The sequence below is a fragment of the Suricata suricatta genome, chromosome 17 (genome assembly GCF_006229205.1).
Source record: "Suricata suricatta isolate VVHF042 chromosome 17, meerkat_22Aug2017_6uvM2_HiC, whole genome shotgun sequence".
In the NCBI taxonomy this organism is placed as follows: Eukaryota; Metazoa; Chordata; class Mammalia; order Carnivora; family Herpestidae; genus Suricata; species Suricata suricatta.
In genome coordinates this window covers 47,189,272-47,211,605 of record NC_043716.1, presented here as the reverse complement: position 1 = coordinate 47,211,605, position 22,334 = coordinate 47,189,272, and the positions used below count along the sequence as shown (strand labels likewise).

At 47.4% G+C, this 22,334-nt stretch overlaps 2 protein-coding genes across 6 annotated transcripts in view; one reads left to right on the top strand and one right to left on the bottom strand.

Moving 5' to 3' along the window:
- Window positions 1-22,322, bottom strand: part of ARSG (arylsulfatase G) — a 108,964-nt gene extending 86,642 nt beyond the window's left edge. The window contains exon 1 of one of the 2 annotated variants that reach the window (XM_029929299.1): window positions 22,171-22,322. The gene's annotated coding sequence lies outside the window, so the exon portion shown is untranslated. The remainder of the gene's footprint in view (window positions 1-22,170) is intronic. The other variant, XM_029929301.1, reaches the window with a different exon arrangement.
- On the top strand, window positions 43-17,119 carry SLC16A6 (solute carrier family 16 member 6). Of its 4 annotated transcripts, none has more exons than XM_029929293.1 (7): window positions 43-217; window positions 6,725-6,963; window positions 8,685-8,828; window positions 10,599-10,727; window positions 13,130-13,939; window positions 14,049-14,126; window positions 14,864-17,119. In XM_029929293.1, the coding sequence occupies exons 2-7, from the start codon at window positions 6,732-6,734 to the stop codon at window positions 15,112-15,114; spliced, it is 1,644 nt and encodes a 547-aa protein (XP_029785153.1). In that variant the 5' UTR covers window positions 43-217; window positions 6,725-6,731; the 3' UTR covers window positions 15,115-17,119. The 4 variants fall into 4 exon arrangements, with proteins under 4 accessions (XP_029785153.1, XP_029785156.1, XP_029785155.1 ...); XM_029929294.1 differs by lacking the exon at window positions 43-217 and adding an exon at window positions 6,574-6,629; XM_029929296.1 differs by lacking the exon at window positions 8,685-8,828.
- Window positions 22,323-22,334: the final 12 nt, after the last annotated feature.

The window sequence follows — 22,334 nt, the reverse complement described above, 5'->3', positions numbered from 1 at the left end:
GAGGCGCGGCCGTGGGTGGGGGGCTGGGGCTGGGGCCGGGGCGCTGCGGGCCGGGCGCCCGGTGCTCACCCGCCGGAGCCAGTTTGCGGTAGGCTCGGGCCCACGCCCTAAGGGGTTAAACCTTTCTCATGTTACCAAGCCGCTTATAAGGAGGGGGAGGCCAAGCCTCCGCCTTATTGGGAGCCTTTTGGGGTTTATTCTCTTCCCTTCTAACTTGGTGAGTTGGTTTTATTATTTTACATGTTTAAAAGTTTGATTGTGGGGTGGGTTGTTTTTGTTTTTTTTTTAATCTGTGTTGGGAGCTTTTTTGGTGAGGGAGGGCCGGTGGGGTGGGAGTGGGAGGGACGACAGGAGGAGACCACTTAACATCTTAACACTTTGGAAAGGTTCTTCTGAAAAATATTCTCTGACAGTTGGGAACACCCAGGGCCACCGGGATGACGCGCTCTAACCCGGTGTGGGCAGCTGAGAGTTGAAGGTCCGTGGCCCTGGCAGTTGGGGGCCGGAAAAGAGCTAGAGGCAGGCTTGGTTTGGAGTGCCCCCCCGTCCCGGATTAGGGGCTTCAGGCCCTCGAGCGAACCGGGGGGGGGGCGCCCGCTCACCCCCGTGTGGATTTTCCGCATGAAGTTGCCCATGCGTCACGAGAGCGAAATGTCAGAGGTACCTTCCCCAGGCCGGCGCGCGCGCGCGCGCAGGCCGGCCACTGAGGCAGCGCCAGGGCAAATGGGAATCCCTGTCCCCCGCCGCCACCCCCTCGAAGCCGGCACACGCTGCCGGGGCAGCCACCATGACCCCCGCATTGGGAAGGCAGAGCGCAGGTCCTACACCTTGACCGTCCGAGCTGTCAGCGCCTGACGCTGGTCCCACTCAACTTCCAAGGTTCCCGGTTGGGGCTCCCAGTCGCAGGAAAGGGCCCGTGTGGCAGAGCAGTTCCGTAGTGGCGGAGGATGATTTTGCAAAGGAAATGGGTTATTTCCTTTTGGGTTTGTTTTTTTTTCTCTGTGCCTTTTCTTTTTTTCTCTTTCTTTAAAATTAAGTCCCCCACCTTTGCCCCAGCAGACAGGTGATAGAAGTTTGTTAGATGGCATGTAAAATGTCCCCAAACACGAGGGGCACTGGCCTTAGAAAAAGCTCCCCGGGGCCAACTGGGGAAAGGGCATTACAGCTAATCAACCTGGGAGCTGGTTCTGTTTGCATAGTTAGACACTCCCGGCCGGCTCTTTGGAGGAGATGGCTTCTACCCTGGGAATGAGATTTCTCAGTCATCTTACTGTTTTGCAAATCATACTAAACATGCATGTCTTGTCTGAAAAAAAAAAATTTCCGTGTGCTTCTGCAGAAATTTCTAAGCGATGTATCTCTCATGTCCCAAGCGCCATTATGCGGCACTTTTTGGGGTCAACATTACATCCTGCCCCAGGGATAAAGAAATATACCTCTTCTCATAATTAAGGGAAGGGTGGCCAAGATAGAGAGTTCCAGTTCATAAGTAAACAAAGCAGCCAAGTGGAAAAGCGCCTTCTGCCTTAATGAGTACCACTAACAGTGAGTTTTCCTTCTGTGGTTTCCAAAAAATGGACTTCCCTCGGTGGAACCCCGAAGGAGGACACTTAAACTAGGGGTTCAGATTTCAACATCATGGGCTTGTAAAATGGGTGAATCAGTTTTATCCAGTGATTCACAAGCTGCTGAGGCAGACCTCCAGGTTAGGTTTGGGACTTTTTAAATAGAGAATTCAGATGAACTTTACCTGAGAGCAGACGGGTTTTGACAAGGGGGCTGGAAACAGCTCATGGAAAGCTGTTCTCCAGGCTACGCCTTTAAGAACAGAGACTGCATTTGCGGAGGCTCGGCTTAACCCAGCAGCCTTCCTCAGTGCGTCCAAAGCCTGCATTTTGCGCTTTGCTCTGAACTGACCCTGGACTAAACACTCTTGACGGTCTATAGGAATCCGCTCTTTTGCATTCTTGATGGCCCCAAATCAAATCTTTACTCAACAGATCAAATCACAGTGAAATTCCCAGGTACAGCAGAGTCCCACGCCTTGGCAGGATCCTCATTTATTTAAGGGGAACACAACCAAATGCTTATAAGAAACATTTCCAAACTGCCCAATGTAATTTTGTCCTTGTATTTCTTTGGGAAGAGATTAGGGGAAGGCGGGTTGGCTGCCGGAAAGCCCCCATTCAGGAAAGAATTTTACCGTTGGGAGAGACCCTCAAGGCTGCTGTGACTCTTCCCTACTTAACAGATGATGAAATCTGGGGATTAAGTGATTTCCCCAAGATTGTGCAGCCGGTTAATGGCAGACAGACATTCAACAAATAACCCCCGAGGACTTCAAGACAACAAACGCCTGGGCTTCAGCCCCAGGGGACTCCAGAGTAGAGGATGAAAGTCTAACTCAAAGCAAGTCCGGCTCGAAGGCTGTCCTAGAATTTTCCCTTAGGGCAGGGAGAGGTCGGGAGATCAGGAGCGACATTCTCCTGTTGACCCCTGACAACACAAAATCAAGGAGCAGAGTGATTCACCCACTTAGCTTACCTCACCAGTTAGACCCCCACACAGTAAACCAGTGTCCCTTTCTGTAAGGAGTTCAGGTCGCCATAAAACCGAAGCAGGATTTGATATCCTGGAACTCATAGAGGCTTCTAGGTAACTGAGTTCAAAATCCAGGCCTTTGTTTCTAGCCTCGTGGAGGTGGACACTTTAAGCCAGTTGGCCTGCGGGATGAATGGACATACGAAAGGGAAAGGAGTCCAGGAAAGGATTTATTCGGCAAGCAGGGACTTCCTCACTTGCGTTTCACAGGGAGAGAGCAGGGCACCGCATTAGCAGTAGCACAAGACTCATACTTGGTCTAAGGAACTTTACTGAGCACATATTAGGTGCCAGACGCGCTGCCGGGCACTGGGTCTGGAAAGAGCTGCTGACTGGCCTTCTAGGTGCCTGCCCTGTGATCCTACGCGCAGAGCCCAGTTCTCACCCAGTATGTCTTAGAAACCGGGTTATTCTACGAGTATTCTGTACTGTGGTCTTCTCTCCAAGGCTAAATATAACAGGACGTGGGATGCATGAAGTTTGGAGGAACTGGGTTTGGGGGTGTCCTCTTTGCTTTATGATGTTCCCAGTAATAGTGCTAAGAAACTTCTGTCCTCCAAAAACCTAACAGTGCAGGTGAAAGTTCTGTTTGGATCTAGCTTCAGGAGAGTAGCACAGATGTAAAGCAAAGTTTAAGAAAATCAAAGGGGTTGAACATAGACACTGAGTCAAGTCAGCCATCTTCCAACCAGCTGCCATAGATCAGATTTGAGCGGTGTCCAAGTACTTTTCACCCGCATTTGCAAGAACCATCTAGCATTGGCACCTTCCCCCTGGCTTTCCTTGGACCGCCAGGGTTGACCAGGGGAGTCAGGTGATTCATAGAACTCGGCGCTGAGTACAAGAGTATATGAACTGGTAAGGCCGAATGGAACCTTAAAGATTCTCCAGTCCAACCTCCTCACTGGACTAATGAGGAGCTCAGGCCCAGAGAGCTGCACTTGACTTTCTCAAGGTCACACAGCGAAGGGGTGACGAGGCTTATGGAACTTTACACACAAAGGTCAGGAGAGTTCTTATCGTTGAAAGAAATTCTTCCCAATCTCTGCCGAAAACAGCCCCTTCCAGACCTTTAAAACACTGTCCCTTAGGCCAAAAGGACGCTGGGAGGCAAGAGATTGGATTCTGGACCAATTCAGTCAAGTGCCTTCTCCTACGTTTTAGATTCTGCCTTTTGTTAAAAAAAAATAAATAAGATTTTACAATGAGATGGACAAATGAGCTCTAAATTCCCTTTCCACGTTAACTTTCTAAAATTCTGACACCATTCTGGGCTACAGGTTGGTGAAATCCCACCCATTTTGCACATCGTAAAAGGCAAAGAGTAAAATAGACACCCATCACCAGAATCTTCTGCCAATGGGTAGCTAATCTTACATGCAGACCCAAACTGCAATCGTGTCCTAAATGCAGTCCAACAAAAAGATGGTCTCTTGAGCCCATGGAGGCTTTAGGCTAGAAAGAAATTCAGTCTTTGGGGCCTTTATCCTTTTTTTTTTTTTTTTTTGCCTTTATCAATTTTATCCCAATATGTGTTTTTTCAGGTTGGTCCTGAGCCCTAAGATCCTATGAGCACCCTCTGGGTTAGAACATCATGCTAAAGGTTCTTGGACGCTTCGTTGCCACTTAGTCTAACTGCTTTTCAGACACATGCTGATCTCTGGAAGGACACGGTCAAGTGGTTTTACTAAGCACATCAGCCTTAGGGTTCCTATCAGCACCGTCAACAAGGACTTACGTCCGTGGAGACAGACCATCCCTCTGTCTTTCACTATAGTACCCCTGCTGCCTAGCAGAGGATCTGGCCCCTCCTTGGTACTTTGTTGAAAAAATAAATACAAGCTGTGTGAAAGGTGTGTGGGCGGGAAGGTAGACGTGGGTACAGAGAAAGGCCTTTTCCATGAGCTTATTATTATTTCCATGAGCAAATACGGTAAACGCATACAAGTAAACGATACCCCATTACTGATACCTGCCGTTAAGAAGAGAACCCTCCTAGGTTGGGTCATCAGAGGAAGTATTATGGCAGAGAGAAGGCTTGACAGAGCAGGGTCTGACAGGTCCCAGCTGCACAAGTGGGGGGCAGCCAGTCCCGGGAGAAAAGGGTCTGGCCACAGACAAGGTGGTTAGAGACTGGTGGACAGGGAGGTGTCCGTTTGGACCATGGCCTGAGTCAAGTCTTAGAACGGGAAGCAAGAAGGCTGCAAAGATAGGGCGGGGTCCAACGATGAAGGCACTGAAAGCCAGGCTAATCCATGGGTTTTATCCCTCAGAAAGAGGAAAGCCACTGAAAAAGGCTGGGCAGAAAAAATGTCATGACAGCGCAGCATTTCCAAGAGATTAATTGTACTGGACACACGGAGCCAGTTAGGCTAGTAAAGGAGTCTTGGGCTCCGCAAAGAAAAGTCCAAACAGCCTGGTAGGGGATGAAATGGAGGGGGTAAAGCTAGGACCTAAGCTGTGAGCTCACACCATTTCCCCCTCACTCCCCCAATACGTCTCTCTGTGGATAAACGCTCAGTACTAGATGGGCCTTATTACTGGAAAGTACTTTGGGGGGCGGGGGGTTGAGGGGAGGGGCCACTAGACCTTAAGCCGAGTGCTGTTTCCACTCCACTGCCCCAGCTACCTCATCTTGGGAGTGAATTTTGAAAGGCTAATGAAGGTGGGGCGCTGTGAAAACCTCATTTGCGGGAGGGCTCCTGGCTTCTACCTTTAATCAGCTGTTTTCCTTGTTGGGAAGGACTAAAGCCAAACTGTTCTGTCGCTGCTCAGCCTACATCTGGACCCATTTAACTGGCCTTCCCACCTTTGCGTGTGCTCTCAGAAAGGACGCACTGACACACAGCAAAATGCAGAGGCCTTTGCTGCAGAGAGCATAAGCTTTTTTAAGCATCTTATGCCCTATTTCATTCAATCAAATATTTAACAGTAAAGGACAAAGAGTGAGTATACTGTTCTTTCAGAGCCCCAGGCTCCAGTGTGAGTGGCACCATCAATAGGATGAAGGGTACTAAGTTGGGTCAGATTTGCTGCTTTTTAAGATTTACAGAGTAAACTCAGAATAAGTTAGATCCTAATACCAAAAATTGGCAAGTCTACTGGATAGATGAGGTTGTGTCCCTTTGTTTTTTAGTTGTCTTCAGTATCAGTAAAACCTGCCTTAGAACTTGAACACAACAACGTAATCACCAGGAAAAGGACACCCGTGTGTCCTGAACATTCAACTTGTATACAACTGTATGACTGTTGAGAATTCTTAAATTCAAGGGCTCTAAGGCCATGGACTTAGTACTGCAGATAGTAGTTTGGGGTTGGGTTCAACCACCTTCCCTCCAGTGACTAACTGGCTGCCTAGGCCTTGCAAATTTTCAGTGCTTTATTGGTCACTGTATTCTAGAGTATGTGTCCGTTGCTAATTCATCAAGTGGTGGTTAGCTTTGAGGAACTTACTCATTAGGGTTACATTCTGTTCGTGTAGGTACATCCGCAGGGAAAATGCCAGATCATGATCAGAATGTTGCTGGCTGAGCAGGAAGTGCTGTCAAGGAGGGGTAGCCGTTGACTGATGGCTAGAGCATCAAGCAGAGATGCAGAAGATGCCACAGCCACTTAATCCTCTGGAAGATCCCGTGGGCTGTCAATGTTTGCCTCTTAGGCTCCCTTTTTCTGGTCTTCATTTCTGATCAACATTCCTTATGATCAGTCCAAGCTTCCTTTACAACACTTGTCTTCAAGGTCAAGGTCAGCATCAGTGCTTGGTCTGGTAGCAAGGTCAGTGTCCTTCAGGGTGCCTCTAACTATGTTATTCTGATTCCTTTTGTTTTTTTCCCATTTAATTATCACAGCCGGGAAGTCGTACTTCCAAATTCTTTGGGGGTTCCATATATAATACAAGTCTTCGGAGCCCCCAAAGAATTTGGAAGTACGACTTCCCAGCTGTGACAATTAAATAAATGTGTCATTGTTATCCAAAGACTTCAGAGTAACTGCACGTTGTTTAAATATTCATCACCCTAAGAAATGTGGTAAGTAGTTCTTATCTGTCATGTGTGTAGAATCATCAACCCTTGTGCTATTGCTGGTCTGATTTTTTAAAAAATTTTTTTACTTTTTATTTCAGATTAAGAATGACCCAAAAGACATCACAGCTTTGCTCCAGAGCCAATGTTTATACTCAAGTGCCTGACGGAGGATGGGGCTGGGTCGTTGCTGTGTCTTTTTTCTTCGTTGAAGTCTTCACCTATGGTATCATCAAGTCATTTGGTGTCTTCTTCAATGACTTAATGGACAGTTTTAATGAATCTAATAGCAGGATTTCATGGATCATATCAATATGTGTATTTGTCTTAACATTCACAGGTTGGTACCTCTTTCTGTTTACGCTATGTAAGCTTGAATGGCTTTTCATTGGTTTAACTACGTGATGTGCTCACCACAATCACAGTGCATTTCCTTCTATGACCCGTGGGCCCTTTCCAGCCTCAGTTAAGTAATAGGGTTTTCAGGGGGTTGGGGATAGCAAGTAACAAGAGGTAAAGGAAAAAGCCTATTTGCCTGCCTTCATGGCCTTCAGTTCATACATACATGCATTAAGTACCCAGTGTATGCCGACTCTTAGGATACGATAGATTACTATCTATGCAGTAAACTCCCGTCCTGTGTAGTCATTTTCTGAAGAAGCAACAGCAAAAGTATTTGCCATACCAGCTCTGGTCTCATAAACTCACGCTTAGGAAAGAGGTTGGGACATGTAAATGTGGATGCATGAAGAAAAACAAGGGGGTGTCAAACAGGATATAACGAAAAATTACAAATCCCATCCAGGAGGGACACTCTGAATTCAGACCGCTGCTTCCCTGAGGATTTTCACTGGCTAACCAGAGTGCAGGACCCCCGCACCCAACAGCATCTGACAAAATGGGGTCTCAGTATAATTTTCAACGTGCTAATGGTCTCTGGGTCCCATACAGGCCTGATTCTCTAGACAGTCCATCCGTCTATCAGGAGCCACACCGGGGGCTTCCAAGAAAACGTGGCCATTGAACTCACATCAGACAGTTAACGGGGCTGCCTTACCTTTCCCTAACCCTGATACCCTGCCAATGGGACCATTCCCACTGAAGGTTTCTGTCTTTTGATGGAGTTCGTTTTCAGCCACATCATGTCTTTGTGCTTCACTTTGAGCTTTTTTATCATCAAAAACAGTGATACGGTCAACAAGGAATTTCCCATTAATGCTATTCTACCGGATCACTCTTCTAAATGCTGTTATGATAGGAGTTCATGCTTTGTACCAATGTACTGCCACCTAAAGGTGATGAGCGTGGTTTCATTATGAGCTCTATTCAATATTGGTTTATAGTCTAACAGAAGAGTTCTATTTGGACTGACCCCAATGAAATAAATTAAGTCCTTTTTTTTTTTCCGGTCCCTCTATCCAGCATGTTCTCTTTTGCTCTCTGACCCAGTTGTCAGTGGTTCCCTTGTCTTGGTGTATCCAAGTATCAGTGTCGGCCTAAGTTTGCCTGACTTAAATGTTCTGCAGGGTACGGAGTGTAGATGCTAAGTGAATGAATGATCATTGCTACTCTGAATTCTCTAGCCCCTAGCTAGTCTCCTTGCTGGGTCTTCAACCATGCGTTCACTGTACTTCTTTATCGTTTTCAGAAAAGTCCAATGAAACTGAGCTAGAAACTGCCCGTAAAGGGAGCTTTCTAAAAAAGAATCCAAAGCAGTGACTATAGAAAAAGGAAGCCGATTGGAGCAGTCGTAGGAAACCCCGTTTCTGTCACGGAATAGCACGCATTATGTGCATATCTAACTTAATAGGCGCACATGGCGAGCCCGCATCGCTTTCCTCCAAAAACAGAGCCATGAGTTTATCCTCTTACTCCGGCTTTCTCTTTAAGAAGCCCGAAGAACGCACTGTCCAGTTCGAACAAATAAAACTGTTGTGTGACAGGTATTCTAGACCGCACGTCATCTCTCCGTGTCTTCAAGACTTGAGAGAAGGAATCTTAAGCAGGCTAATGCTCGTGCCTCTGGGAGCTGAAATGTCACCTTGCGGTCTTTGGCTGCAGCTCCCCTCTCTGCTGTCCTGAGCACTCGTTTTGGGCACCGTCTGGTGGTGGTGGCAGGAGGCCTGCTTGTCAGCACGGGGATGGTGACGGCGTCCTTTTCCGGAGAGCTGTATCACATGTACATTTCAATCGGCGTCATATCCGGTAAGTGCGGCTCCTGGGCTCCAAAGTGCTCCAGATACTCGGTTTGAAAAACAAGGAAGGGGAAGGAGGGGGTCCAACCCACCCCAACGGGTATCCTTCTTTTCTCTGTCTTTTTTTTTTTCTTTAAAATTAATCGTGCCCCAGATCGGTGGTTTTGAACTGGGCTGGATGGGCTCCAGGGATATGGGAGCCTCTTCTGAGTGCCCAGGAGTTTTTTTTGTTTGGTTTTTTTTTTTACTGTTTTTTGGGTTTTTTTATATTTACCAATGAGAAAGAGAATTTCTCTTCTGCATTAGTTTGCAGCCCAAAGACATCATTTTCACAAAGATGGGAATTTCCTTAGTGGGTATTTCCAAAGTGGAAGTCTGAGACTCCTGGAGCGTAGGGGAGGGTCAGGCAGGCTAGGCTTTGTCTCCGGCGGTCTGAGAAAACATTTTTCCCTTTACAAGGAGTCCCTACAGGCGCACCTGAGTGGCTCAGTCAGTTAAGCATCCGACTTTGGCTTGGGGTATGATCTCATGGTCTGTGAGTTTGAGCCCCGCGTCTGGCTCTGTGCTGACAGCTCAGAGCCTGGAGCTTGCTTCGGATTCTGTGTCTCCCTCTCTCTGCCCCTCCCCCCCCTCAAAAATGAGTAAACATTAAAAGGAGTCCCTACATTACTTAACAGATGATATATGTATATAGTTAAGATTTGTACGACTTTTCATATATTTCTGCACTTATCAAAGCTCATTTATTTCTTCTAAATACAAGTCTTACATAAGAACTATATTCAGTAGTAGTCTGTGCATTCTGAATTATATAAATTGTTCTAATGGAGAAAAATTGGGGGGAAAAACACAGAAAACAGTTTTTATACTCCTGGCATCCACAAACAACTGTTGTAGCTTTTTTAGACCTCTAATGAAATCCTTTGTTTTTTAAGGTTATGTATATTGAGGAGGGGGATCAAGGAGAGAGGGAGGGAATTCCAAGCAGGTTCCACACTGTCAGCACAGATCCCAACGCAGGGCTTGGTCTCATGAATTATAAGATCATGACCTGAGCCAAAAGCAAGAATCAGACGCTCCACTGACTGAGCCAGTCAGGCGCCTCTGAAGCCCTTTATTTCATCTTATTTTATTTTTTGCTGCAGCACCTTTTTCCAGAATGAAGTTCTTGGCTCCTAGAACTTATGATTTATAAAATAAACACCCCTCCCTCACCAAACAGTTTATAATGGCAGCTTCTATTTCTTTTTTTACCCAGTAATCATTTAGGAAATGTATTGTTTGGATTTCTAAGAGGTTCGATTGTCTGGTGGTTAACTTTTTTGGTATTATTTTCAGATGGTCATGCATCATGACCAAAGTATTTGCTGGCACAAAATCTCTGGAGAAACCAAAGATGTCTATTTGACGTGGGACATAAAAAGACTAATCCATAAAAATACATACTTACATGCATATGTTAAATTAAATATTAAAACTAAAGGGTGGCTCAGTAGGTTGAGCGTCCGGCTTTGGCTCAGGTCATGATCTTGCGGTTCGTGGGTTCGAGCCCCCTGTCAGGCTCTATGCTGACAGCTCAGAGTCTGGAGCCTGCTTCCGATTCTGTCTCCCTCTCTCTCTGCCCCTCCCCTGCTCGTGCTCTGTCTCTCTCTTTCAATAATAAATAAACATTAAAAAAAATTTTTTTAACAAAAATAAACACAACAATCCCAGATCTTTGAATGTACACTTCTGGAATCAACCCGAATGTGATGCTCATGGTTCTTTCTGTCTCTTTCAGGTTTGGGATTCTGCTTTAGCTTTCTACCAACCGTCACCATTTTATCCCAGTACTTTGACAAAAGGCGCTCCATGGTCACTGCAATTGCTTCCACGGGAGAATGTTTCGCCACGTTTGCCTTCGCCCCAGGTAGGCGGACCCCCGTGGTCCACGTACGGACGTGGGCTGGGGAGGCCCCTCCGCGCTCCTTGCGACAGCAGGCTGACTCTCACCTGTGCACCGGGAAGCGTTCTTATTTGCCCTCTTTACTCCAGCACGGTTTTAGGGATCTCTTCTCCCTCATCCAGTTGTAGGAATCCTGCCCCTCTAATACTGATCCGAGTTGACCTAAATAATAGGTCAGGAGGTGTAAAATGCCCATTCAGTTGGACGGCTGGAAACATCCATTCCAAAATAACTAATTTAATGATTTGAGATTGGTCAGACTCTGATCTCTCCTTTGTCGAAAGGACCATATCCAGTGTGGATTTAAAATGTGCCGATAAAGCTAGCGTTACCACCTGAGCTCACGGCACAGCTTTCCTCCCTGGTTTACTTGCTACCTCAGCGTTAGCATGTGGATTTCACTCTAACAAGCAATAGACAGTTAACTGCGGAGACCTGGATTCACTTCTTACTCTGCTGTTTCCTGGAAGAATGTGTCTGTGATTATACTTTGTTCAAAGGAGTTAACGTAGAAGTATTTAGGGGTGATGTGTCATAAGGTCTGAAGCTTTTCACGCAGTTTAGAAAAATGACACTTATTTGTGCCTATAGATGCACAGGAACGCAGAGAGACGGGAAACGTTAATTGTTGAATTTCAGCAACGGCTGGCAGACACGCCCACTGGTGTCATTCTCTCTGCTTTTCTGTCCACTTCATGTTGGGAGAATCTCTGGTCCGTGAGTGGAATGAGGGTGGAAACTGCATCTGGGCGGCTTTGTTCCCTAGCACCTCCCTGGTACCTGGCAGGCGCTCAAAAATGTTCAGTGGGGGGCGCCTGGGTGGCTCAGTCGGTTAAGCCTCCGACTTCGGCTCAGGTCAGATCTCACGTTCGTGGGTTCAAGCCCCGCATCAGGCTCTGTGCTAACAGCTCAGAACTTGGAGCCTGCTTCCGGTTCTGAGTCTCCTTCTCTCTCTGCCCCTCCCCCCTCATGCTCTGTCACTCTCTGTATCAAAAATAAATAAAACATTGAAAAAAATTTAAAAAAAAATGTTCAGTGGAAGGGCACCTGGGTGGCTCAGTCAGTTAAGCCTCCGACTTTAGCTCAGGTCATGGTCTCACAGCCCAGGGGTTTGAGCCCCGCCCGCGTCGGGCTCTGTGCTGTCAGCGTAGGGCCCACTTCAGATTCTGTCTCCCTCTCTCTCTCTCTGCCCCTTCCCTGCTCATGGTCTACCTCTCTCTCTTTCTTTCTCTCTCTGTCTTGAAATAAATAAACATTTATATTTTTAAAAAGTTAAACGGAGGAAGGAATATTGCACCCACTTTTGCCAAATGAGCATAAAGCTTTTCAAAATCCCCAAGCCTAGAATATCTCGCAGTTCGAAGTTTCCCACATGAATGGGAGGAACAAGAGGTGTGAAAACATGCGAGAAAAGTAACCGGAGCCCCCCTTCCGAGGCCTGCGGGGCTGCCCTGCTGCATACGCCTATCTTCTGGATAACCAGCTTCCCAGGTCTTCATCCCTGTCTGCTCTCAAAGAATTAGAATAGCATAAACTTCTACTGCATATCATGTAACCTTTCTGGGACGATTACGAAGCTCCTTTAGGGTCTTGAGGGGCCTGCATTACTCAGGTGTCGATGTGGGGCTTTACGCTCCTGTGCGGCCGTCGCCCCCTGCCTCCCATCCCAGGGTCCAGCCTGCCCCTGGTCGGCAGCCCGGGACCCAGCGTCCCTGGCGGGAAGGAGCAGGCCCGGGAAAGGACTTGACTGTCCCCAGTAAAGGACAGTCTGCGGAGCAGAAATTGTAGAACTGTGTCATCACTGAACTCGGGGATCACCGTGGGGGAATGCATAGGGATCTAGCTCAGAGGTAGGAGAATCTGTTCTCAGAAGGCCAGATGGTAAATACCTAAGGCTTTTGCAGGCTATCGGGGTCTGTCAGAACCCGTCACTCTGGGTACAGCACAAAGGCAGCCGTATATACCACATGGGCGACTGAGCGGGGCCACAGCCCACTCAAGCTTTGTTATCCAAGCCACGCAGTGGGGGGGATCTGGCCTGCTGTTCGCCAAAACCTAGAAGTAGGGCACCGGCTACTTCGTTTCCCGCGCCTCCACCGGGCGAAACGCACCCTCCAGAGCTCTCTTGGGGACCTAGGCGGGCAGTCTTGGGTTTGTATCCGATAATCCCTGTGCACATTTTCAAACCCAAACAGCATCAAAGCCTAGAATGAAGGATCCAGTCTGGGCAGACTGCATCCACCCTGCCGAGTCCGTTTTTACCGAAGTTAGTACTAAACCGGGACCCTTATTTCTGCTCCATATGTTTTTTCTCCTGTGTTTCTGACCTTCGATTTTCATTTCTTCTCCGCCCCCGCCTCTTCAAGCCATCACGGCTCTGAAGGACAACATTGGCTGGAGATACAGCCTCCTCTTCGTGGGCTTGCTGCAGCTGAACATCGTCATCTGCGGGGCGCTGCTGAGACCGATCATCATCAGAGCCCCGGTGTCCCCCCAAGCAGCCGCACACGAGCACCGGAAGGAAGTGCAGTGTATGCTCGAAAACGAGAAAACACGCACCTCAATAGATTCCATTGACTCAGGAGTAGAACTAACTACCTCGCCGAAAAATGTGCCTAGTCACGCCAACACAGACCTGGGCCCGAAGGCCGACATGCAGCTGGCGAAGGCCAGCTCCGAGCAGAGCGGTAAGAAAGCCCCTCTGTTGGACTTCTCCATCTTGAAAGACACCGGTTTTATCTGTTACGCGTTGTTCGGTCTCTTTGCAACCCTGGGGTTCTTTGCGCCTTCCCTGTACATCATTCCCTTGGCCATCAGTCTAGGCATCGAGCAGGACCGCGCCGCCTTTTTACTGTCCACCATGGCCATCGCTGAAGTGTTTGGAAGGATTGGGGCTGGCTGCGTCTTCAACAGAGAGCCCATTCGTAAGATCTACATTGAGCTCGTCTGCGTCATCTTACTGACCGTGGCTCTGTTTGCCTTTACTTTCGCTGCCGAATTCTGGGGTCTCGTGTCCTGCAGCGTATTTTTCGGGTTCATGGTTGGAACGGTGGGGAGTACGCACATTCCACTGCTGGCCGAAGACGATGTCGTGGGTATCGAGAAGATGTCCTCTGCTGCTGGAGTCTATGTCTTCATCCAGAGTGTCTCAGGGCTGGCTGGGCCGCCCCTTGCAGGTAATTTGCATACAAAACCCACCAGCCCTCGTCTGCTACCCCGTCGCAGATGTGCCTACGTCTGCAGTCCAGGCTGCCCTAACCTTTGGCTACCATCTTGCCTTGTAAGTGCCAAAGGGGAACCCACTGATGTATAACCTCACTCGTTACCCGCCGGCTTTTGGAACCGCAGCACAAAGGGACTCCTGTAAGTCACCTGCCCTTCTTTGGAGGGGGTGAGGAAAACAGGCGCAGGGCTCACCCTGCCGATACTTAACTGATGACTACTGAAGCTTTCTTGTCGGGAGGAATGGGTGTGTTCCATACCTTAGCCCCGAAATAGGTCCTCAGAAGTTATTAAGACAGAAATCTCAACCTCCTCTTAAAAGAGCCCCATGGGATCCCTGAGGGGCTCAGTGGGTTAAGCCTCTGACTTGGGCTCAGGTCATGATCTCACGGTGCATGGGTTCGAGTCCGGAGTTGGGCTCTGTGCTGACAGCTCAGAGCCGGGAGCCTGCTTCGGATCCTGTGTCTCCCTCTCTCTCTCTGCCCTTCCCCCATTCATGCTCTGTCTCTCAAAAATAAATAAAAAATGGTAAAAAAAAAAAAATTTTTTTTTAAATAAGAGCCCCAAAGTGAACTCCAGTGAAAAGAATAGAGCTCTTTCTTCTCACTATTGCCTTTTCCAAGAAGCATGCATCCAACAGTCCTGCTTTTATTCCCCACGAGGACAGATGAGTCCCCGAAGGACATGCTAGCGACCCAACCGTCTCAGTTACGAGTCTGTCCCGCTGCTCCCTTCCCCGTCTAGGAGAGATCCATGCCTTCCACTCCCAGTGTTCTTGCGAAAACCCGGCTAGAGCACGGAGGGCTAGGCCGGGAGAAGCTTCAGGGGGGAGACAGCGTTTGCGGCTGTGTTGCTAACACACGAATGCTCTCTCCCAGGTCTGCTGGTGGACCAGAGTAAGATTTACAGCAGAGCCTTCTACTCCTGTGCGACGGGCACGTCGGTGGCCGCTGGGTGCCTGGCGTTGGTGAGGCCTTGTCGAAGGGGGCTGTGGCGGCACCGTCCTGCAGGGGGCGCCCAGGCCCAGAGTCCTCGCGGGAAAGCTTTACAAGACATCCCTGAAGACTTCCTCGAAATGGACCTGGGCAAAAATGAGCATAAAGTTCACGTGGAAGTGGAGTCGGTGTGAGACGCTTTCCTGGAGCGCGCGCTGCCCTGTTGACCTGCAGGGGCGGGCGGCCGCGGGCAAGGGTGGGGGTCGCCGGGAGGTGCCAGGGCTGCCCGCCCGCCGCACTTGCCAAACCTTCGAGGGAATGCGTGGGTGAACGCGACCAGCATCCTTTTCGTTTTTCCCTTTTTACGTGTTCCTTCTTGCTTGTTTCTTAAGCCAAAACAAAAACAACCCAGCAATTTCCACGCATCGATCTGGCTGTCTTCAGGAGCAATACAGAGATGCAAAGAAGGGCCCTTTGGCTCCCATTCCCAATCCAAAACAGTGCTCTGAACGCCCAGAGCGGCTGTAAGAGCTGTCACGTGTGATAAACAACTGTCTTCTAAGACGACATCAGCCCAGATCACTGACGTGAAATTGGCCACCACCAAAAAAAAATCTTAAATCATGTTTTAAATTTCTCCTTTGCAGAAAGAAACAGGAACAGATGGTCTGAAACCCCTTGGAAAACACTGAGGTCTCCATTAACAAGTCATGGCGTCTCAGGTTTTCTACCATTCTGTGGGAATGACGTTCAGGTTTAAGACCAAACGTTCGGCTAACAAATAGAAATTCTAAAAAACCATATATGTAACTTGAACTTCATAAATGTGAAGATTACCACTTCTTCTTATGGCCAGTCATTACCAGAAGTATTTCAACACAGAAGAGGCAGAATGGCATTCAAAAATAGGTTTCCTGTTGCTTTTAATAATTCTGAAATATGTGACTATAGTAACTTTAATTTAATCCACTATTTATTATTAAGTTATTCTAGGATGATTAAAATAATCAAAAGAAATAAAATCTGAGGCCTAAATATCCCTTTTACCTCCGTTTTGCAGTTCTTGAAATGCCTCAAAGAAAACTTATCTTGTAAAGTCACTCTCCTAAAAGGGCCGGGTTGTAATGATTCTGCTGTTTGATTAAAAGCCACACGTGCTAGTTAAAGGGGGGAAAAAAAGGTAATGAATAGCAAATCGCCTTAGCTTCTTAAAATACTTTGTTTTGTCGCCTAAGAATACTTGAGGATCTCCTTTGATTGGAATTCTATTTCATCGAATTGTTGAAGCATTTCTGATTTTTTTCCTTTAAACAGCGAACTGTTGAAGCATTTCTGTATTTCACATGTAGCAAAGACATCACATTTTTACCATCGTAAGTTACACGTTGCAATTTACATCTTCCACAAACCTTGATTGCTCTAAGTTGCCAGAGTTATCAGGTAAACGGGTCATTGTTGGTTTGGTTGTTTGTTTGTTTGTTTGTTTTTGGAATTACACTACATGTGTAGAATTTCTCATGTTCTCGTTTTTTTCCATAAGGAGGGCAGGTGTGAGGATGACAGGTGGGCTACTTACTTACATGTAATGAATCTCACTCTGCAGGTGAAGGTCACTCGCTGCTCTTTTATTCATCTTTACTGTTAATTTATGACAACTCAGGGGGAAAAATATAACAAGCCTAGTTTGGTTACAGGTACACACAAGCTTGAATATTTCTCTGCACTGAAATGAAAGTGGCATAGTTCATCACCACCTGCTACATTTTGTATAGCATTTTATCAGCCATAGAAATAGGACAATCTGTAAAACTCTGGGGGGTGGGAGGGGATAAATGACAAAGTGTCCGTCGAGAACAGACACACCTGGAACGGTGGATGTAGCAAATCTCTGTCACTGCTTGAGAAGGACTTTGAGCTTTGTGGCAGTTTTGCAGACTTACATGACTTCAGCACTTTACAACATTTTTTACTATGAATGTTCAATACAATTTAATATTTATAACTGATTTCTGAGCAATCTGCTCTAAGTCCATTCTGTTAACTGCATGAAAAAAAATGTATGCCAATTTCAATATGTCAATAATCACGGTTTTAAATGTGTCAGAGAAAATTAAAGCAGATTGCCAATCTCTTCTGTATTTGTGACATTCTGGTACTTCTAGATATGCAATAAATGTATGGCTTTTTTTTTAATTTAAAGAGACTGATTCCTTTTTTAATGGACTCATCAGCATTCATTGCGTGATCCAATTAAAGTTATACAAACGCAAGCAAGATCCGCTCCGAATAATTTTTTTCACTCTTCTTTTCTGCAAAATCTTTTAACTCTGCTAGAGACACTTAAACATTTCCAAGAAGTGTTTATTTCTTCATGAAAAAGATAGACATAAAGTGGTACATTGGTCACCACAGAGTAGGAGCAAAGGCTATCAAAAATAATAAATGGTTGAGCGGCGCCTGGGTGGCTCAGTCAGTTAAGCGTCTGACTTTGGCTCAGGTCATGATCTCACGGTTCGTGGGTTCGACGCCGTGTCGGGCTCCGTGCTGACAGCTCAGATCCTGGAGCCTCTATCTCCCTCTCTCTCTGACTGTCCCCTGCTTGTGCTGTCTCTCTCTGTCTCTCAAAAAATCAATAAAAAACATTTAAAAAAATTTTTAATCTTATTTTAAAAAATAATAAATGATTGAGACTATCTACATCCAGTTGCAGAGCTGTCCTAAGTCAACACATACTCTCCATGCCAGGCATCAGCAAACGTTTTCCATAAAGGTCCAGATAGTAAATATGTAAGGCCTGGCAGGCTCTGTCCCAACCACTTGGCCCCCCCCCCCCCCCCCCCCCCCCCCCCCCCCCCCCCCCCCCCCGCTTGTGCTGTGAAAGCAGCCACAGACAAGATGGACATGAATGAGCAGGGTTACTTCAATAAAAATTTATGTATGGACACCGAACTGTGAGTTACATAAAACTTTCACAGGTCATGAAGTACCGTTTTGATTCTCTTCTCAACCACATAAAAGTGTAAAACATAGAAATCAATCGTATTTGCCCGTGGTCTGGAAAGAAAAACAGGCGGTGGCCTGGATCTGGCCCGGGGACTGTGGTCTCTGAACCCTGCCCCATGCATCCACAACACTGGACCGGTCGGCACCACTCTGAAAAGGAACATCAGGACTGACGGAAGTTGATGGCTGAGGTCAAGGTGGCTTTTATTTTTTTTATTTTTATTTTTTAATGTTTTATTTATTTTTGATACAGAGAGAGAGCATGAGAGGGTGAGAGGCAGAGAGAGGAGGAGACACGGAACCAGAAACAGGCTCCAGGCTCTGAGCTAGCTGTCAGCACAGAGCCCGATGCGGGGCTCGAACCCAAGAACGTGAGATCTGACCTGAGCCGAAGTCAGAGGTTTAACCGACTGAACCACCCAGGCGCCCCTCAAGGTGGCTTTTAGATCGTGGTGCGGATGGTAGGAAAGATCAAACAGCCGACAGCATGTTAATTACAGGTTTTCACTTCCTGGTATTAAGGAGATTCTGCTTTTTAACCTTGTCGACTTAATAATGTTCCAGTAAAAAAAAAAAAAAAAAAATATTGTTCCAGTATAAATGAAGACTACTTCCCACCCCAAAAGTAAAAGTATTTCAGATTTAAAAATCAATGAAGATCATGTGCTCTTTTTCAGACAAATGCATCCTTAATGGATCCTTACAAATATATCCGTGATGGATACGGTGGCTCCAAACCTTTAAACGAAGTTACCTCCAAACCTTTACACAAAGTTAAAGAGCCCGCCAGGCCTTACATATTTACTATCTGGACCTTTACAGACCAAACTGATATTTTGTGCTTCCAGAATGTGTAATGTAGCTTTTGGGCACTTATCTGCCTTTCCTTGGGCTTAATACCTGGTGATACAGAAATAGAATAGAAAATAGATCCTAGGTCAGGGTTCCCATGGCCTAGTTATCCACTCAAATCACCCAGAGGTATTTATTACATTTAGGTTTGTATACTCTTTCTCAAATATTCTAAGTCAGAAATAACCATGACTGCTTATTTTAAAGAGCTCTGAGGTATCAAGCTCACTAATAGGGATTTAAGTTCAGATACCATTGCCTTTGGTTATGGTTGTGAGCATTGCGTGAAATGACCGATTTAAAGACAATCCAGGCATGTTCTGTGCTACACAGTCAATCCTATAAGCAGCAGGATTGTACTGAGAAAAGAGAGGCTGTACTCGTTTTCAGATTCCTCTTCTTCTATGCAGATGTTAAACAAACGAGGTCTACACGCTCCCAACAGGAGGGCCAGCCCTTGTATAAGTAAGGACACTGGCTCCCCCTGGTGTTCGGCTTTTGTAAGGACTCCCTGAAGGTGCGAAACCAGACTAGGGACGAGTTCAAAAATGGGCAACCTCGCTTTTCATGGAAGACAAACTCTCGCATCCAAATCAAAAGTACTTCAGTGACTACAGATTTCCTAGAGGGAAAACTGGACAGCAAAAGGGATATTCCAGAACACCAGATCGGTAAAGGCTTTTTAAACAGAGCTCAGCAAATACTATGCAGAGAAAATACACATTTGTGGCCAAGTATTTCTATTATTTAGAGACTTTTCCAGCAACTCAGGAAAAGAAAAGCCCGCCAACTATCCTAGCAACCCACTCCCCTAGAATTCAACCAAAACTGTAAGTTCCTTCCCTACACCGACAACTCCTGTTCTAAGATCTGCCTTTGCAGCTGAGTTCCAGGCTCACACACGCCCGTGGGACGGCCCCTGAAGCCAACTGGGCATTTCCACCTTCACGTGTCCTCGGTGGAACCCGTGACCCTCCTCCCCAAACCTGCTCCTCCACAAATCCTATTGGCTTTGCTTTCTAAATATATCCAGAACCTGCTTCTGCCAACTCGACCAGTGCCCCTGATCCAAGCCAACAGCATCTTAGCTGGATTACTGCAATTATCTTCTAGCTGGTTTGCCTAGTTCCACTCTTGCTTTAGTTTTCATGCTTTAAATTTCCATATAGAAGCCTTACAATAATCCCTTTTTTAAATAAATTTTTAAAATGTTTTTTAAATTTATTTTTGAGACAGAGAGAGCATGAGCGGGGAGGGGCGGAGAGAGAGAGAGACCAGAATCGGAAGCAGGCTCCAGGCTCTGAGCTGTCAGCACAGAGCCCGATGTGGGGCTCGGACTCATGCACCGTGAGATCATGACCTGAGCCGAAGTGGGAGGATTAACTGACTGAGCCACCCAGGGGCCCCAATAATCCCCTTTTTTAAGAGAATGAGAGAGAGCACGTGCAACTGAGGGTAGGGCAGAGGAAGGGAGAGACAGACAGACAAAATCCCTACTAGGCTTCACACTCAGTGCGGAGCTCAGTGTAGGGCTCGATCCCACAACCCTGGGATCATGACCTGAGCTGAAACGGAGTCTGACACTGAACAACTGAGTTACCCAGGCACCCCACGATAATCTTTTCAAGGTACAAATCAGACATGATTTAGAACCTAAAGTCCTTAACAATGGGTTCTTTACACACCACCTGCTACTATTTTCTCCCCGCTCCTGCTCCTCTAGCTGCACTGGCCTTCCTACCGTTCCTTGAAAACACAAGCCTCTTAGCATCTGTTGCTCCCTTTCCCCGGCATACCCTTCCCTTTGATGTGGACACCAGGTGACCCTTCCATTTGGTCTCTTCCAAATGTTCCTGCACCGGTGTTCCTGACCATCCGATCCAAAACAGTCCTTGTTTCTACTCTTTACTCTGAAAAAAAAAAAAGTTCTAAAAGTATTTTTGTTTTCCCTAATTATGTCTCCTCCCTTGGTACACACGGCGGCAGGTTTTCTGTGCACGGCTCCATGCCCAAGCTGGCATGTGGTAGGTGGTGCTCCAAAAAAACTGCTGAATGAATGAATGAGTTCTTCCTTTTGCATTGGCTTTCCCCCCCACCCCCCACCTCCGGCCATTAGCTTTTTCAAGAGAAGGAAAAATAGCACCCAGTTACAATTATAGCTCAAGACAGTCCAGTGTCGCTGCAAAGAAGTTGGGTGGCCCTAGGACACTGGAGAGGCACTGGGATCCAAACCTACGGCCCCAAGAGCTGAGGCTGGGTCTCCAATTGCCCAGCAGGGGGAGCTCTACATGGGTGAATCTGCTGTAAGGGAAAAAAACGTAGATGCATCTGAGACTGAACAAAACAGTGGGAAGAAATTTTACCACCGGGGCAGGTATGCAGATGGAGGGGTGAGTTTTCACTGCTGGAGCAGATTTTGTTGTAACCTATTTTCCACTAGACTTTTTTTTCGTGATTTTTCTAATGCCTCCATGGTACTTGCTTTTCTGGACACTGAATCTCTTTTCTTGGTGCCAAGACAAAGTACGCGGACTGATTTCTCGGACTTTGAGCAACCCCAGACGGCCCCACTCGAACAGAAAAGAGGTTGAAAGAAAGTTTAATCTTTAGAACCCCTTCTATAAACAACCTGCGGGTGGGGGGGGGAGGCGGGAATCAGGTTTCTGGCTTGTGATATTTTACTACTTCTGAGGTCATGCAGCAGAGGGAAAACAGAGCAGAAATGGAAATTAGAGAGATCTGGACCTGTTCTGCCTTTGCCATCGGTGCTACGGGGCACACGTCTACTTAGCTACCGCGGACTTGTTTCTTCACGTGCGAAGTGAACTGAGCAATACCCACGTTATTAACGGTTGACGATTCTGCATTACAAACATAAAAGCATATTTAAAGGGCATACCAGGCCCTTGGAAACCCTTGAGGGTTAAAAAAAAAAAAAACAATGCCACGGAAGGGAACAGCCAGATCTGAAAGCCACTCAATGCCGAATCCGAAGGCCCTTACAGGGCTCACACCCTTGCGGCTTGATGCCCAGACTCCCAGGACGGAAGGCCCGCAAAACTCTTCCCTTCAAACGGCCTGTCCTATTAATTCCTATTAGCTCCCTTTCGCAGGTACGTCTTCCCGCGTGGGAAAGAAACTGGCCCTAACCTAGGGCTGCGCCGTCCGGTGCGGCCGCCGCGAGCCACGCGGAGCCGTGGAGCACGTGCAGCGCGGCCTCCGGGGCGGAGTCGGAACACTCACCCGGGAGTGTGAACACCCGGCCCGAGAGAATGCCTCCGCCTTTACACGGATTACGGGTTGAGATGGTAATATGTGGGGCGCCCTGGACTAAATAAACTGCGCGACTAAACCTAATTTCACGTGCCCCTCGCGGCCTGTGCTCACGTGCCTACCAGAAACGGTAAGGCGCCACCCGGGCCCGCGCTGCGCTCGCAGTGGACGGAGCTGCTCTAGCTGGTCCCCCGGAACCGCGCAAGGGGCGCACACGCGCCCCCGAGCCCGCTCGCTCGCACTCACGGCTCCGCCGCCCGCCGCGCCGATCCGCCGGCCTTCCCGC

What these genes read in the sequence shown, in the direction of transcription:
- SLC16A6 (XM_029929293.1), top strand. Translation starts at nt 6,732, where the DNA reads ATGACCCAAAAGACATCACAGCTTTGCTCCAGAGCCAATGTTTATACT. An exon ending in GGCTGGGCCGCCCCTTGCAG is followed by an intron (nt 13,940 to 14,048) that starts GTAATTTGCATA and finishes TTGCCTTGTAAG; the next exon opens with TGCCAAAGGGGAACCCACTG. An exon ending in CGCAGCACAAAGGGACTCCT is followed by an intron (nt 14,127 to 14,863) that starts GTAAGTCACCTG and finishes GCTCTCTCCCAG; the next exon opens with GTCTGCTGGTGGACCAGAGT.